At 34.7% G+C, this 15709-nt stretch overlaps 1 protein-coding gene across 2 annotated transcripts; it reads right to left on the bottom strand.

The window, feature by feature from the left end:
• Positions 1–248: 248 nt before the first annotated feature.
• LYSMD3 (LysM domain containing 3) lies at positions 249–12147 on the bottom strand. 2 transcript variants are annotated; one of them, XM_016145030.2, is made up of 3 exons: positions 11941–12147; positions 8375–8640; positions 249–4020 (listed from the first exon to the last, which is right to left on the bottom strand). In XM_016145030.2, exons 2-3 carry the CDS (start codon positions 8627–8629, stop codon positions 3355–3357), a joined length of 921 nt encoding a protein of 306 aa, XP_016000516.2. In that variant the 5' UTR covers positions 8630–8640; positions 11941–12147; the 3' UTR covers positions 249–3354. The 2 variants fall into 2 exon arrangements, with proteins under 2 accessions (XP_016000516.2, XP_036081962.1); XM_036226069.1 differs by lacking the exon at positions 11941–12147 and adding an exon at positions 11313–11882.
• Positions 12148–15709: the final 3562 nt, after the last annotated feature.

Here is a 15709-nt window from a genome sequence, read left to right as displayed (position 1 = left end):
CAAATTAACCATAGATAAAGCATATTTTAAATTAATGATTCCACAATTCACTAAGAAGTCGAGAACCTTGCCTTTATGGTCTTCTTCCCTAAGATCTAAGATCCCCCAAAGAATCTTCACCTGAAAATTTTTTTTCATTTCACTTATATCCTATAAATAATCCAGTGGATTTTTTGTTTCAGCATAACGGGGGAAATTTGAATTGGTAAACCTTTGGCAATTTGATCTATCTTACACAGTATATATCAAACAGTTTGAAAGGTTTGCTTTATTCAATTAAATTCACCAGCTTCCATTTTAGATTGAATAATAAAATAGAAACTTTATTATATTTTGAAGATCTTTTAAAATATGAAAAATATGGAGTGTTTTAAAAACCAGTCTTACAGATGTACATGCTAACATAATGTTCTACAATTCCACTTTGCATTTGTATAACACATTATACAAGATTGATAGTATTTGCATATATAAAAAGAAATAATGCATTCAGACATTTCTATGATCTAATAGTGCAATATGCACATACATGGAAGAAATATACTAACTTCCTGAGCAACATTGTTGTAATTCGAAATGACTCCCATCATAATGCACCATTTAAGTAAATACTTCTAAAAACTCCTTTACCCTAGAACTTTGTATCCTTGCTTCACATTTCTAAAACTCTTTTAACTGTATCCTTCATATTCCAAAGTAGGTAATTTTAGAAGTAGATACCTTTTCAAAGAACTAATTACTTAGTGGTTCATTTAAAGAACTCTTCAGGCCATTGAATAGCAAGTAGAGTCCAGAAAAAGCTTTAAAAAACAAAGTCTTCTACAGAAGTTATTTAACATTAATCTAATTCTTATCGTGGCCAGCAGACTCTGTAATCATGTATCTTAAATGGCATCCATTAGTTCAAAACAACCTTAACCATCTGTACCAGACTTAAAAAAAAAATCTACCCTAAAAATAGTTTTTTCTTCACTTGCAATTCCAATTTTTAAAGTGAACCAAATGCAATGATTCACATATAGTTCGCTTACCTTTACATTTACAGATACATATCTTTAATGTGAAGCCTCAGCGGAAGTTCAGGTAAGGGTTTTAACACAATTAAGTGTCAAAAAATAACTTTTCTTATTAAGTTTGACAAAGTAATCTATTTGCTATAAATTTTTATGTATATTAGTACTTTTTAAAGGCTAAAATTCTGTATTAAATGCTTAGAATTTTTTTCTTTAAAAAACATGATTACAATCTATAATTCTGTAGATGACAGAATTATATATAATTCAAATTATATTCAATTAAAAATATGTAATTCAAATATACAGAAAAAGGAAACTGCCTGATTGTGTCAAAAGGATGTTATATTTCCTTCAAAGAGGATATTCTACAAGACAAATGTTTTTTAATCAAGTACATAGTACATCTCACTACTTTAAAAATAAATTACTTACCCTGGAAATCAAAGTACCACTAGCATAAAGGAATCACTGACTGTATTTTTCATCAATTTAATGTAAACAGTTTTCCAAAAGACATCTAACCCATTCTACCCTAAAATAGTCTGTATTTTCTTCCCTAAAACTTGATTTTTCAGCAGGCTTAATAAATACAATGTAAACTGACCAAGTTAACACTGAGCATAAATTAGAAAGATCATACTCATCACTTCAAGATGTCCAAGGCACAAAAATTTTAAATTTTTTAAATGTTACCCAAAAAATCAATTTGCTCCAACTTTCACATTAACACATTTTGGTAATTGTTTAAGGTCCTCGAATATATGCAAAAGTATTAATGTTTGACTTCTTTTTCCTAGCTTTTTTATGAAACTTTGCTACTAAAGATACATAAAATCTCATTTACATTTATTCACCCTACTTTGTGACAGGATTGGAGTTTGAAATATCAAATGACTGGTCAAAAATTTGAAAGATTAAAATTAGGAAATAATGCCCAGAAAATGAGGTGGTATTATAGATGTTAAGGTACATACTTTATTATACATAAAACAGGCAATCCAGACTCTACCAAATCTTGCTTCGAATTAATCTTTTTGGTTACATTTTAAAAAACACACTTTTAAAAACTAAATGATGGAATCAGTATGCAAAATGCTTATCTAGCAGATCCACAGATCTTAAAAAGTGGCACTATCAAGCCCTTTCAACCAATTTATACACCTTTGGCCTCTGTTCCCAATTTTATGCTATATAGTACAGGGGAAAATAAGTTTAAGTTGGACATTTTTTCTTTGAAAAACAAGGGTTCAATAAACATTTTGTTCTTGCTAATACAAAAGGTCTCTACTCCTGCTTTTACCTTGTGAACCATTTTATGTAACAGACCTCAAAGGCAGACAATGAAAATTTGTTTTGACACCATTAACTTGTGCTTGATAGTGAAATGAAGGTGGAGATGAATTTATACAGCCTGTTATGAATCTGATTGGACCATCTGAAATAATGCCTAATTTTAATTCTAAAAACTGTATCACATGTATTATAAGGCATTAAATGTAATTAAGGCATGTTACCATGTGTAACACAGCAATAACTTATCACAGTATGTTTTCTAACTATTGCTAATCTATACATGTATAACACTTTTCATAAAAGAATTACAAAAGTGCTTTCAAATGTGAGGCAAATATAATCATTTAAAAAACAGAAGCAAAGGCAGCATTCTTTAAGAGACAAAGATTACTTTTAGGTCTTGACCTAATCCAGTGTTCTAGTGACCAAACAGCAACTTCCCAACCATTAACACATTATTTTGGGGGCTTAAAAGTAACATTTAATCTATATCTTAGCCTCTATTATAGACATTATACATTATTTTCCCACTTCTGTTTCTACTTGTTTTCATGGCAGATGTGCTAAACTTGTTTTCAAAAACTTAAAAAATGGAGTATTAAGTATGCGTGCTCATAATTTTAGAATCACTTGTTTGCAACTAAATATTTTGATGGTTTATAGTAAATTTTATTCAGTTGCAGATATCTGAGCATTATTCTGCTTTGTAACATCAATAACCTTAAACCAAAAAATAATTAAAAAGTAAAATTTAAAGATATCCAGTCTTAAGAAAGACAGGTTTTCTTAAGAACTTCCTAGACATTTAAATTCATTTCTGCTTTAAGCACTAATACAACAGATACATGGATTTACTGCTCTCAATATCAACTAGCAACTGCAGGGATTTTATACTCAATCCATTTGTAAATGGCTCAAAAAAGGTGAAAAACAAAAGCATCTTCAATCTCCCTAAATCCTGCCTTTGAAGTGGTTACTGAATATAACTGATTCACCACATTCCAGATGTAGATGTAATCACTAACATTGTAATTATGAGCTAATGCTATGTTTTGTGTTGAGCAGCAGGTGACTGAGAATCATGATTATATAGTTTATGTTCATCTTGTTGGTCAAAAGGTATTCTTTTAGTTGGAGCAATTCCATTTTCCACTTCTCTCTGCTGTGATGTGGGTGTGACTCCTGAATGCAAATGTGAAGAATCCACTGTTGAATGGTGACTAACATCCACTTTAGCTAAAATTTCATAATACAGCAAATAAAATACTGGTGTTATTATACCTACTATCAACATTATCACCACAGCTGTCCACCACCCTATTCCCCAGTCTGCTCCATAATAAGGATCCTTACGTTGAATGTTTTTGTTATCGGGTTCAAAACGTATTTGTTGTGCTGTTAAGGCAGACACCACCTCGTTAAGGTTTTCTCTTTTGGTGTCTGTACATTTTACTATTTGTTCTATGTCTCGGTCCACTTCTTTTAAAAAGCTACCAGCTGACTCACTGGAAGAAAGAGAATCGTTAGGTGACAAAATTTCCTGTTGTTCTGGAACGAATTGAACAGATAAAGGACGTGAAGCCTGTCTTCCTTTTGGAGGATAAAGTGTTTCAGTCAATGAACTAAACTTTTTTACTGGAATTTTGATAGACCTAAGGGCAAAAAAGTCTTGATCGCTGATGAGATTGTTAACCCTCTTGATATCTGCTACCTGTAAAAAAAAAAAAAAAAATGCAACATTCAACTGAATTCTAATTCAAAATAGATGTAGCAATACTCATTCATCCCACTTATTTTTGGAGGGAAAAAAAAATGCTGAGATTAATTATTAGTATTAAGTTATCACATCCAAAGAGATTTTACTTGTGGATAACAGTTCTGTAATATTTTTCATCTACTGGTCTTAGGAAGTCACCAATTGACTTTTTACTGTTACCCAAAGTTAATAACACCAGTGCTAGCTATTTATGTAGATTCTAGGAACCTATTTCTCTTTCTGTACCATGCACAAATATCACACTTCTGCAGCTTGTGAACAATTTGTGAAACGATTAGATACTTATGTTCTTCCAATGTGGCAATTAAGAATACAGGCAAATGTCAACTTACCCAACTAAAACTACCATATTTTGTCAAGATTAAGATGCTATCAAACCAAGACACGCCATTACTTTATCATTAAGTAAAAAACCCACCTAATACTGAAGATGCCACCATTCCAATGTCAAAAATGTTAAAATGTGAAAAAATATACCATAGAATTGATAAAATATAACTTTTAACTTCTCAAATTTTTCCAAACTTCTCAGTGTAAATGCAGTATTCAACTATCCCCAAGAGCAATCATTTTTATAAGCTTTCCCTATGTATTATGTAGTCTTCCACCTGCCTGTATATTCTATTCACCTGCCATTGTGAGAAGACATAGGGGAGTGATTCTCAGATTAGCAATTACCATGCCAAGCTCTCCTACTACCTTTAAGCTGTTCGTCTTATTCTTCATTTCTATCAATGTTTTAAACTAAACCTTGAACATTTATCACTTGATTGATGTCAGAGAGGTAAAGTGAGTCTACGATAAACTTAGATTTCTGGTTTGGTCAACTCAATGGATGATGCTATTTACTGAGACATGGAACACTTGCAGGGAGAAAAAAGAATGAACGCAGATTTTATACATGGTGCCTTTGAGGTGCTTGAAATATACAAGTGGAAGATGTCCAACAAGCAGTTATAGATGTCTGAAATTCAGAAGAATGATTCTTGTCTAGAAATATATATTTGTAGATTACAGCAAAAATGGTAACTGAAGTCACAAGAGTAGAGTCATTAGAAAAAGACAGAGAGTAAAAGGTAACATAGGAAAGACATCTGAAGAACACCAACATTTGAAAAGTATGCTAAGTAAGAGAAATCCACAAAGATTAAGAGTGATCAAGAAAGCAATATATGATGGTGGTTAAAAGCATGGACTACTTGGATTTGAAGTATGGCTATGACACTTTCTAGCTGTATGATTTGGGACAAGTTGTTTAACCTCTGAAATTCAGTCTCCACCTATGTAAAATGACAGTAATAATGTCACTTACCATATAGGGTTGTAAAACTTAATTAAAATTAAAATGTATGAAGGACATTTAGAATAGTGATGCAAATTTTATGCAGATGTTAACTGTTATTAAATATTAACAGTAGGAAAATCAGAAACCTGCAGAATCAAGGAGGTCAAACAAACAGGGTTTTAAGGAGGGAGTAAACTAGTCAATGGCAGATTACTGATCAAGTCCTAAGAAGACTGGTAAGAGTTTTTGGTTGGAAAAATTTGTTCTTTTGAAGTGTATGTATGAGAGGAGGAGGGAGAGAGAACTGAAGAGTAACTAGGAGATAAGACAGGAAAGATGAAGGGTGCTCTGTCATTTTACTACCTTGAGACTGTTTTTACTTAAGGCAAAAATTCTTGACAAAGCCCAAACCTGACCCTCTTCTCTTTAAATTTTTTTTGCTTGGTTATATTCTAACTAAAAATTGCTCAATACTCTTTCTGAACTAAGCTTCCAAGCTTTAATATCTACTTTGGTTATCTCTGAATAGTCCTATAGTTTTGCTGTTATGTTACCTTGCTTGGTTAATTTAGGATTCTAACCTTGGGCTTTTTGGTTTCTTATTACTGTTTTATAACTGGCGTATTTTCAGTCATTCCTATGACTATCTGTAAGTGGCACACAACACTAAATAATGTTTATTTTTTAAATGAAAAGTCCTTTGGTAAGGTTAATCTTTTTTTTTTCCTTTTTCCTACTTGAGCATTGCTTAACTTTCTAACTCCATTGTATCAATTTTCCCACTACTATGGCCAATGTCATCCTTCCTCAAATGTTAAGCTAATTGCCTTTCATCATTCTCATTCTACAAAAGGAATCAGCTGATACGTCATGTGATTTCTACTAAAAACATTTTCTATCAGCTTCTTCTCTATTCTTACTAACAGTTTTAAGCCCTGATCATCTTCCTCTGAATTATTCCAATACACTCTTTAATGAATCCCCTCCAATTCACCAGCAGGCTCCCCCACCATTTTGCAGCGTTCTTGTTAAAATTGTATGACGGTGTTCTCTTACCATATGGGTCAAACTTCTCTTCAGTTATCTCAAAATGCTTCATCCCAGTCTATGATGCTCATTTCTGAACCGCCCATTACACTTCTCTATTATTCACCTTATTTCTTCCTTGAAATCTCCATATCACTATTATATGCCTGAAATAGTTTCTCCTTTTCACCTATCTCATTGGAAATATGACCTATTTTTAATCATCTATATGGCATTTCAAACTTAGCTCCTTCTAAGAAAATTTTCCAGATTTATGAAAGGAAAACTAATGTCTTTCTCTAATGAAGCTACTGGACCACACTCATCTCCTGGATCTCCACTTGATATTTTTACCTCATTTTCAATTTTCAATTTCTCTGATCAATCTTTTAAGGCACATTCTGTAATTTATTTCTCAGTGGTCTTATTTTTCTAGAAACCACACATTCGCATTTATTTGCATTAAAAAATGAGATCGGGCATTTTTCTGATTTAACAATAAGTGGTATGTACTGTCATACATGAACTGTAAAAAAACAAACCAAACACAAAAAAACAAACCCAAAACCCAGCTCTTCTGGCTTCTTATCAAGAAATACATTTTCAATAAAATATTGTATTAACTTTTTAAATCAAAATGTTTTGATCAGTTATGAATAATTACTTCAGAAAAACATATAGTACCTCATGGTCATAAAACATTTCCTTAACTCAATTTAAATTTATGTATATTTATATATGTTTATAAATCTATGTGTGTTTCTATTGCAGATAATAATATGTAATTGTTAAAGGTTTTCAAGTATAAGACTATATTATGAAAGATTGGGGGAGGGGGGATGAAAATATTACCCAAGGAGAGAAAGTGATATAAAATTTCATGCAATTAAAAAAAGAGCATATATATATTTAAATGAATGATTTTAGGTAGCAAATCCTGGTAATATTTATAATTCCATGCATACATTTAAAGAGTATTCTAACAGTTTTATTTTTAAATAATAGTATTAACAACATTCTAGATATATCCTTTGTAACTATTTTAAGTCATTAGGACATATTTAAGAAGTTCACTTAAAAATGTCTGTGGTACACAGTACATACATTGCAAAATTCTATTGCGAGTACATGAACAAACAGTTTGAAAATCAATGTTCTAAACAGTTTTCATATCAACGTGTTTATATGAAAACAGATTCCATGCTAAGGTTGCAAGATAGACACAATGACACACTTGGGTTTTAAACAGTTTAAGATGAACTAAAATAAAAAAAATATATCTTTTCTTTGATCTGTCAATCCCACTTTTGAGAATCTATCCTACGGAAATAGAAGTACCTCTATTTAAGGGTAAGTTGTGATGACATTCACAGCACAATGCAAAACACGGGAGAAATCCTAACAATCCATGAGTAGGAGAATGGCTTAATTATGGCATATTAATACTATGGAACATCATATAGCTACATACAATAATGAGTTAGATCTATAAGGCTATGAGGGATATCCATAATACACTAGGAAATGAAAAAACACCAAGGCAATTTATAGAGTAATAAGCACAGTATAAACCACTTTAAAAACCACAATAATCACCAATCTCCTGAGTATTTTATATTCTTAAAAGGACTAAAAAGGTATGGAAAGAAACACAAGTGTGTTATCTCAGGAAACTGGGGCAAGAAAAACTTCCTTAAGTATTTCCATATTTTCTTACAACTTGGATAAGGAGAAAAAGATAACACACTTAGGTGTTTTTCAATACTGAAAATATAATCATGGATTTAGAAATGACAAGAAATTCAAGTTTTCACTTAATTTAAAAAGTTAACATCCATCTACATGATACAGATTTCTATGGAAAGAAGAAAAAAGGGTGGGGCACGGGACACAATGAAAAGGCATAGCATTTATTTCAATTTGTGCTATGAACAAATTATTTTGGACTGCATTATACAATATTGAATTAAAACTTACCGTACAACAGTACTGAAGGGCTATGGCATTTAAAGTATCTCCTTCCTGTATATCTTTTGTTAATACTATAATGTCATCAAGTCTATCTCTTGATGTACTTCTTCGGATTTTTTCCTTTCCTCTGGATCGAAGTTCATACACTTCAACATCCTCCTCCAACACATCACTCTCTGTACAATTTCCAAATGCATGTACTTGACCACTTGAATGAACTCCTGGAAGAGGAAAACTACGATTCTGATGCCTCCCTGCCATAATGTCAAAATCTGGGGGGGAAAGAAGGCAGAAAAAACTTTGAAATATAGTTGATTCATCTGGCTGATTCACAAGAATCTTAACATTCAGGACACTTTATCTTATTTTTTTTTTTTTTAAGAATGATTTTAGTTATTTAAAAATTTAGGTTCAAGTTTTATAGTCATTTAAGTAGTGAACATATTTGACAGTGAAGACAATAGGACAGGACAAAGAGATAATCCATTTTTATAGACCATATATCACAAAACATGTGAGTGTAATTACATTTTAACAAAGGCAAACTGCTATAATTTTTTTTTTTAGGTCAAAAAATTAAGTTCCCTTTATGTATGCGAAGAATATTAGATAATTTTCTATTATGTCTTAAAAACTTGTGACCCTTTCTATATATATAATTTATAATTCTCGTGGAATCAAAAGTTTTTTAGGTACACACTCACTACTTTTATGAACCCAAAACTTGTTGGCTTGTTTCAAATTTTAAGTTCATGTGGGGTTGAAGTATCTTTTGTACTACCTCCCTACCTTCCTGGGTCATGCTGACATCACTATTTATATCTTGTACACAGGTCATAACTTTGCTCCTGACCAGGGATTTTTCTTCTCTGGAAGCTTTTCATTAAACTTTAACTTACCAAAGTCCTCATCAAACTCAATTTATAGTCCATAAAAGTCTGTGAACAGATTTTAGGCCACTGCATTTTTACTTCAGAAAAGTCACTATAAGACTGACTGAGAGCTGATCTAAGTTAAAAACATTTATCAATGAATACTTTTGTTTAATTGTATACTGACTCTCACCTCACCTTCAAGTTGGTCTATTCTCATTAAAAACAAATACGAGAACAAACTAATTCCACACTCACAGTTTTAGCTTTGCATTAATTGTTCACATATAAAAGACTAGATCACTTTCGGTTACTGTGAAAGATGAAGAGGACAGGTAATAAGAGATGTTTTGGAGAAAAAATACTTAGAACTTAGTAATTGGCTCTGATATGAAGAGTGAAAGAAGATAAGGGATCCTGCCAAGATTTCTGGTTTGGAACACTCAAAATAAATGGTAGTGCCATTCTTTAAGGGATGGAACAGAAGAAGAGCTTGTGGGAAGGGAGCAGCAACTATGATTATAAATTCCTTCAAGATACCCCAGATAACTATCAAGTAGCCCCGTGGGCTATATGGTGATATTCAAAAAGGTCTGGGTTAGAGATATAATTTCATGACTCATTTTGCACAGAGGTAGAAATTTAAAGGTGTGGGTGTAGATGAGATCACCTAGAGAAAGTAAACAATAAGAAAAAGAGGGTTGAAGACAGCCTTGAAGAACTGCTATAGTTAGTACCTGGGTGAAAGATAATCATGTAAAGAAGGAAAAGGAGTGTTCAGAGAATGAGGAAACCATAGTGTGTCATGGAAGCCATAGCAAAATGATGTCTCAAAGAAGAACTTAGTTCATTTGTGAATATTATGAAGAAGTACCAAGTGAAAAAGAGAAAAAAAAATCAGAAAGGACCAACTCCAATTCATATTACAAGTCTGAACTTGTAATATGAATGACAATAGGCTACACTTTCTATGTAGGCATATACTTACAAAACTTTTGGAACTCTTTCATACAATTGAACTCAACCCTTGAAAATCATTTTCTGACTTTGCTCTATGGCAAATTTATAATGCTTTAAAAACTCAAGAGTTTTAAGTCAGATAACATAAGTAATAGCTATATATTCAGTACGTTATTCAACTGTTTCCTCAAGGTGCTACATTATTTAATATCATGAATGGGATTCCTAACTTGACAACCACCAAACTAAAGAAAGCTACCCACATCTCAAAATCAGTTTGGAAGGTATGATCACACCTATTCTTTTAAGGAATTCTACTAAGTGACAAAATGATTACACTTGTTTTAATACCATAATAAATTAAGGATGATTTATTTTTATTTTTCAAAAAAGTTGAAAGAGTATCTCACCTTCAACTAAAACAGATAATAGTTTTATTTCCCCTTATTCATTCAAGTATTTTCTATCTTGTGTCTTTAATTTAGGGAATGCCTGTGAATCCCATAGATTCATAGGCACATTTTATAAATATGTACATTTTTCTGGGGAGAATATTGTTTTCATAGTCTCAAAAGGTGTCCATGCTTTTAAAAAGTTAAGACCTACTTAATATACAGCAATTTACATATTACTATACTGCCCCAGTTATGCTGCCTTTAGAGTTTTTCTCCCTTATAATGTTTCTAGAAACCCAAACTTGCTTAGTACAGATGAAAGGCAATGAGCAACGTCCAAAAGCCATTTTAAGATATTTATATCGACCTCTTTCTGCGATATGTTGCTAAGTAATATTCGAAGACTGAACTTAACATCTCTCTCTTCACTCCCCATTGCAATGAAATGCAGGCAGAATACCACAAACCGGTATTGTTTCTGAATAATCAAGAATCGGTTGTGTATCTAATAGAATTGAAAAGCTAGACTTTGGCCCACGCATATAATTACGCGAGCCAACTATATAAAGATTAGAAACAAAGTACACAATATTCAAGTCATTATCTTCACCTCTTTTAATTTTCTTTGGGCAGGAAAAAAGCACGAATCCCAGCCTCAGAAAACTGAAATAAGCCTGCATACTATGTATATCACAAGCACTCACGAAAAGTAGTTACCAATGGATACGGTGTTTAAGCATTCATCAGCTCAGGCTGTAAATGAAAATGGTTTCCCAAACACCTTCGTTCTGTATAATAAACCGCTGCTGCGGGTTTCGCTTTGACAGTCCTTAAATAGGGAGCAATAGGTACAAGGTAGTTTAGCACAGGGGCAGTATCACAGGGACCATATCCTCCAGAGCCAATTCAGTTTATATAAACTTAACTTCCCTCCCTCTCACATCGCACACGTCTAATTTTTCCTTTTCCTGTTATCCCCTGCGATGACTAAACCTCAACTTTTATGTCACACCATCACACTTGGACGACGTGCGCAAGATGCCGTCAGCGAATACTCAATAACAAACACGAAATTGTGGGAGAAATAGTGTTTGAGCAGAAAACGCGCTGCTCCGGGAATCGGGCACGCAAGACTACGTCCTCTAAACCTGTTTCCCTACAGTATATCGAGGGACTCTGCTAGGGTAAGCCTCGGGGTCCCTCTACCTCGGGGACTCTTCCAGCAGCCCTCGCCACACCTGCGGCCAAAGGCCTCGCGTCGCCTCCAGCGAGAGAACTGCTGGGGCCCAGCCCAGCCCCGCCGTGCCGGACGGAGCCACTCCCCACCTCTCGCCGCCATCTTTACCTGTCCCGTTAGCAATGGGGACACAACGAAGAAGCGGCTGCCAGGTCCGCCGGCGCGGCCGTCCCGGGTAAGTTCATGGCAGAGCCTCCGTTTCTGGCTGTCCCCGTCCTCCTCCTTCCCCGCCGCCGCCTCCGCAGGAGCTCCCGCGGCGGTCAGCGTCTGCGCCTTCCGGGCCTTGCGCCGCCGCCACGTCCGCAAACCTGTCGTGCGTCATCGCGTCAAGTGGGCGGAGATGGGAAGGGACAGGGGTGGCGGGGGCGGGGACGGGGGCGGCGGGGGCGGGGACGGGGGCGGCGGGGGCGTGAGGAAGCGCCCAGAACCGGGGCTCGCCAACCGCGGGCCTGGGCCCGGCGCGCATGCTCAGGCACGTCGCCGGGGCCCGGGGGCGGGGCCCGAGCTCCAGCCCGCCTCTGCCTCCTCCCCTTTGGCCGGGCTTTGTCTTTCCAGTAGAAGAGTCCCTCGGTCGAAGTCCTCGGGCTAACCCAGCGACCAAGGGCGACCTGCTGTCTGCGCCTTTGTCCTTTGTCCAAGCAGTGCTAGCAAAACTATCTAGAAAGCATTGAGTGGGAGAGGCGCTGAGGATTTGTCGGGGCTGTCGTGCATTTCTTTTTGTACTGCATTTGGAGGTTTCTGTAGGATGGGGAATGTCCCCGAAAGAATAGTGTTGACATCTATGTTTTAGAATATTGTACAAGGCTTGCTACTCTTCATACAGAAGCCTCTAGACATGCAGAAGAGCCAAAACACTGGAGAAAAACCCTTTCGCTGCAGAGGACAGTTAGTTATTCAGCTTTTGTGTTTATAGATAAGGAAAGTGGGCCACCTAGAGTCAGACCCTGGGAAATGTTTGCCCTCGAGCCCTGGTTCTCCGACTTTTCATTCTCGAGACAAAGCTGTCTACAAATTGCAACAAATTTTGCTTTGAAAAATAATTGAAAGTCATTGGTAGTTACTCTTGGGATCTATGAAATATTCGTTTTTTAAACAACAAACTCATAACTCCATATATGATTTTTCTCACAGATTTACTAAATAAGTACAATAATGTGTTTGAATTTATGTAAGTAAGCATTTTAATAATGTGTCTAATGTCTCCCAGTGTTCACGTTACGGACTTTGCACTTCTGTCTTATGGCAGTTTATATTTTAGAAACAGGCATGGTGCAGGGTGCATAGCACTTCTTTTCGTGATATCTGAATGAAGCCTTTGAAAATTTGTTTTAAATTATTAAAAAAGAGTATGTCTCAGTAAAAGTTAGAAATTCTATATTGCAATATTATTCCTTTTTTCTTTTTCTATTCTTTTTTTAATTTTTTTTTTTTTTGAGGGGATAGGCATTGTGCTTCACAATGCTACAAAAGGAATTTTAGGAGAGGAACACAGTTTTTTTTTTAAGGTTGTGGGAGCTGTTCTGTGTGCTCTTGCCCTTGTGACACCCCTGTCTGTAACCATTTATCACTGCGACATTTTCTCATCAGTAAACAAAGGATGTATTCCCTACTTGATGTGTAGGGCTTCAGCTGCTCAGCCTTCATGAATGTTAATGTGAATACAACTTTCATTCTGCATATAGGTTACTTTTCTTATTTTAATGTCAGTGTGCAGTGGAATCCATGTGAGAGCCTGAGCGATAGAATTTCAAGCCCTTGTAGGGGACTGCCACCTGTTTACTTTGTATAAATACTTTCTCAAAGATATCTGCATGCTCTTGAATTGTCATGTATATGTAACGAAGATGTAGTTATGGAACTTTTACAAAATTACAATAATAGAATTATATTTTATTAGAATATACAAAGGAAACAGTTAGCCATGAATTTTGGCCAAGTTCCAAAAAGTCGACCAGTACAAACAAATACTTTTATCTTTGAGAAAAAGGATGTCTCCAGTGCTCAGCAAAGCCAAAAGGATTTTCAGTTTTTTGAGATCTCATCTGACACAGTTTTCATTAAATGGCTGTAGATGAAAGAATATGTAGGTTTTAGGAATATGTGTTTCTGTCGCTAACCTTTAGGTTTTGTGATTTGCTCCAGAATAAAAATTGTAATGAGTGTGCAAATTCATCCAACTGGGTAGGAGTGTTACTTGGCAATATATGTAAGAGTTAAAAATGCAATGGACTGAACTATTACTTTACTAAGTAATTGCCTTGGATTCACTTACAGATACATATGGATAAGTTTTAACAAATATGTTCAGGAATGTTTACTACAGTGATAGGAGAAAATCTTCAAATATTCTTAAACGAGCTTCAGTAGTAGACTGGATATTTCTGGTGCCCTTCAATAATGTAATATCATGCCTTTGTTCAAAATACTGAAGTTAATCTGTATTTTCTGGTTTATTCATTCATTTACCTAACAGTTTTTTGTTGGTGGAAAAGGGTATGTGAGGCCTTTAACTGCTGAACATAGATTGATTTAAAAGAGAAAGTTTACTTACTCGTGGAGCTTCCACATAGGCACTTGGAAAGATCTCTCAAATGTATTTTAAAAATAAAAAAAGTAAGTTGTCATGTAGAAGGTATGATGGTATTCCTTTAGAATAAAATTTTAAATGTATTCCCTCCCACTCTCATCCCACCCCCACACATTCATCTATCTGCACAGGGAGATACATTTAATTTTTCTTTCTGGAAAATTACTAAAGGATTTTTTAAACAGTGGTTGAAAAGGACTAGATGTGGCAGGAGAACAGGCAGGGGACTTCTCCTTTTCTTCTTAGACCTCCCTATATAAATTGAATTTTTATTACCACATGCTTTTATTATTATTCAAAAAATACTAAGACTGAACACATTTTATTGTTAAAAAGCTGTACTTGTTTTATGTACAGTTAACTGATAGTCAACCATCCATCTACTAATCATTCCTAAATCTGTTTATATTCAAGTACAGAGTGCCTGGAGAAAAGAACCAGGTAAAGTCACCTAGAAATCAAAATTGAAACAGTAGCAGAATATTAAATTCTTTTTCATTCTTTCTTGATTTCCCAATGCCAGATTTCTTTCATTCCTCCTCTTTTACTCTCTGCTGCTCCCTATATCATTTTATCAGCCTTTCTAATTCTAGTTTTTAGAAGCAAAACGGGAAAACACAGTTGTACATTAAGAAAATATTTAAAATAAACACAACTGAATTTAAAACTGGATTAGGGGGTGAAACCTAAAAAAATTCCCTTCATTGCTGATCTTCAAACAATCTATTCATAGAGAAAATTACTGTGTCTTTTCTCTGAAAGTCTTGGGGAAGTCTTTCCAAATGCTTAGAGACCATGTCTGTGGCAGTCTTCGATTTAATCAACAGTAAACCAAGAAGTTCAAAAGAAAAGATTCCATGCCCCTATAAAGAATCATAGAACATGTATATACTTAAAGTGAGGGTAGTACTTATCTGACAAAATATAGACATAAATTACATCTGTTCATTCCACAAATATTAACTAAGTACCGACTGTGTTTCACACCCTGTTTTAATACTGGGGATATATAGTGAACAGTCTCGATTCTTTGCTCTTAAGGAGCTTATGTTCTTATGATAGAAGAAAGATTAAAAATAAATATTAATATGTTAGATGGTAATTAATTATGGAGGAAAAGTAAGTAGAGAAGGAGGTTGGAGTATTTGGAGTTGAGGGAGTTCACATTTGTAATAGTGTAGGTAAGGAAAGGCCTACCTAACGCAATCCTGAAGAAAGTAAGTATGTGAGCCATGCTGGTACCTGGGAGAACTTGACAGGCAGAAGGAACAACTAAGTGCCAGCTAGGTC

This window comes from Rousettus aegyptiacus, unplaced genomic scaffold (assembly GCF_014176215.1).
Source record: "Rousettus aegyptiacus isolate mRouAeg1 unplaced genomic scaffold, mRouAeg1.p scaffold_m13_p_8, whole genome shotgun sequence".
Classification (NCBI taxonomy): domain Eukaryota; kingdom Metazoa; phylum Chordata; class Mammalia; order Chiroptera; family Pteropodidae; genus Rousettus; species Rousettus aegyptiacus.
This window is presented reverse-complemented; position numbering and strand designations above follow the sequence as displayed.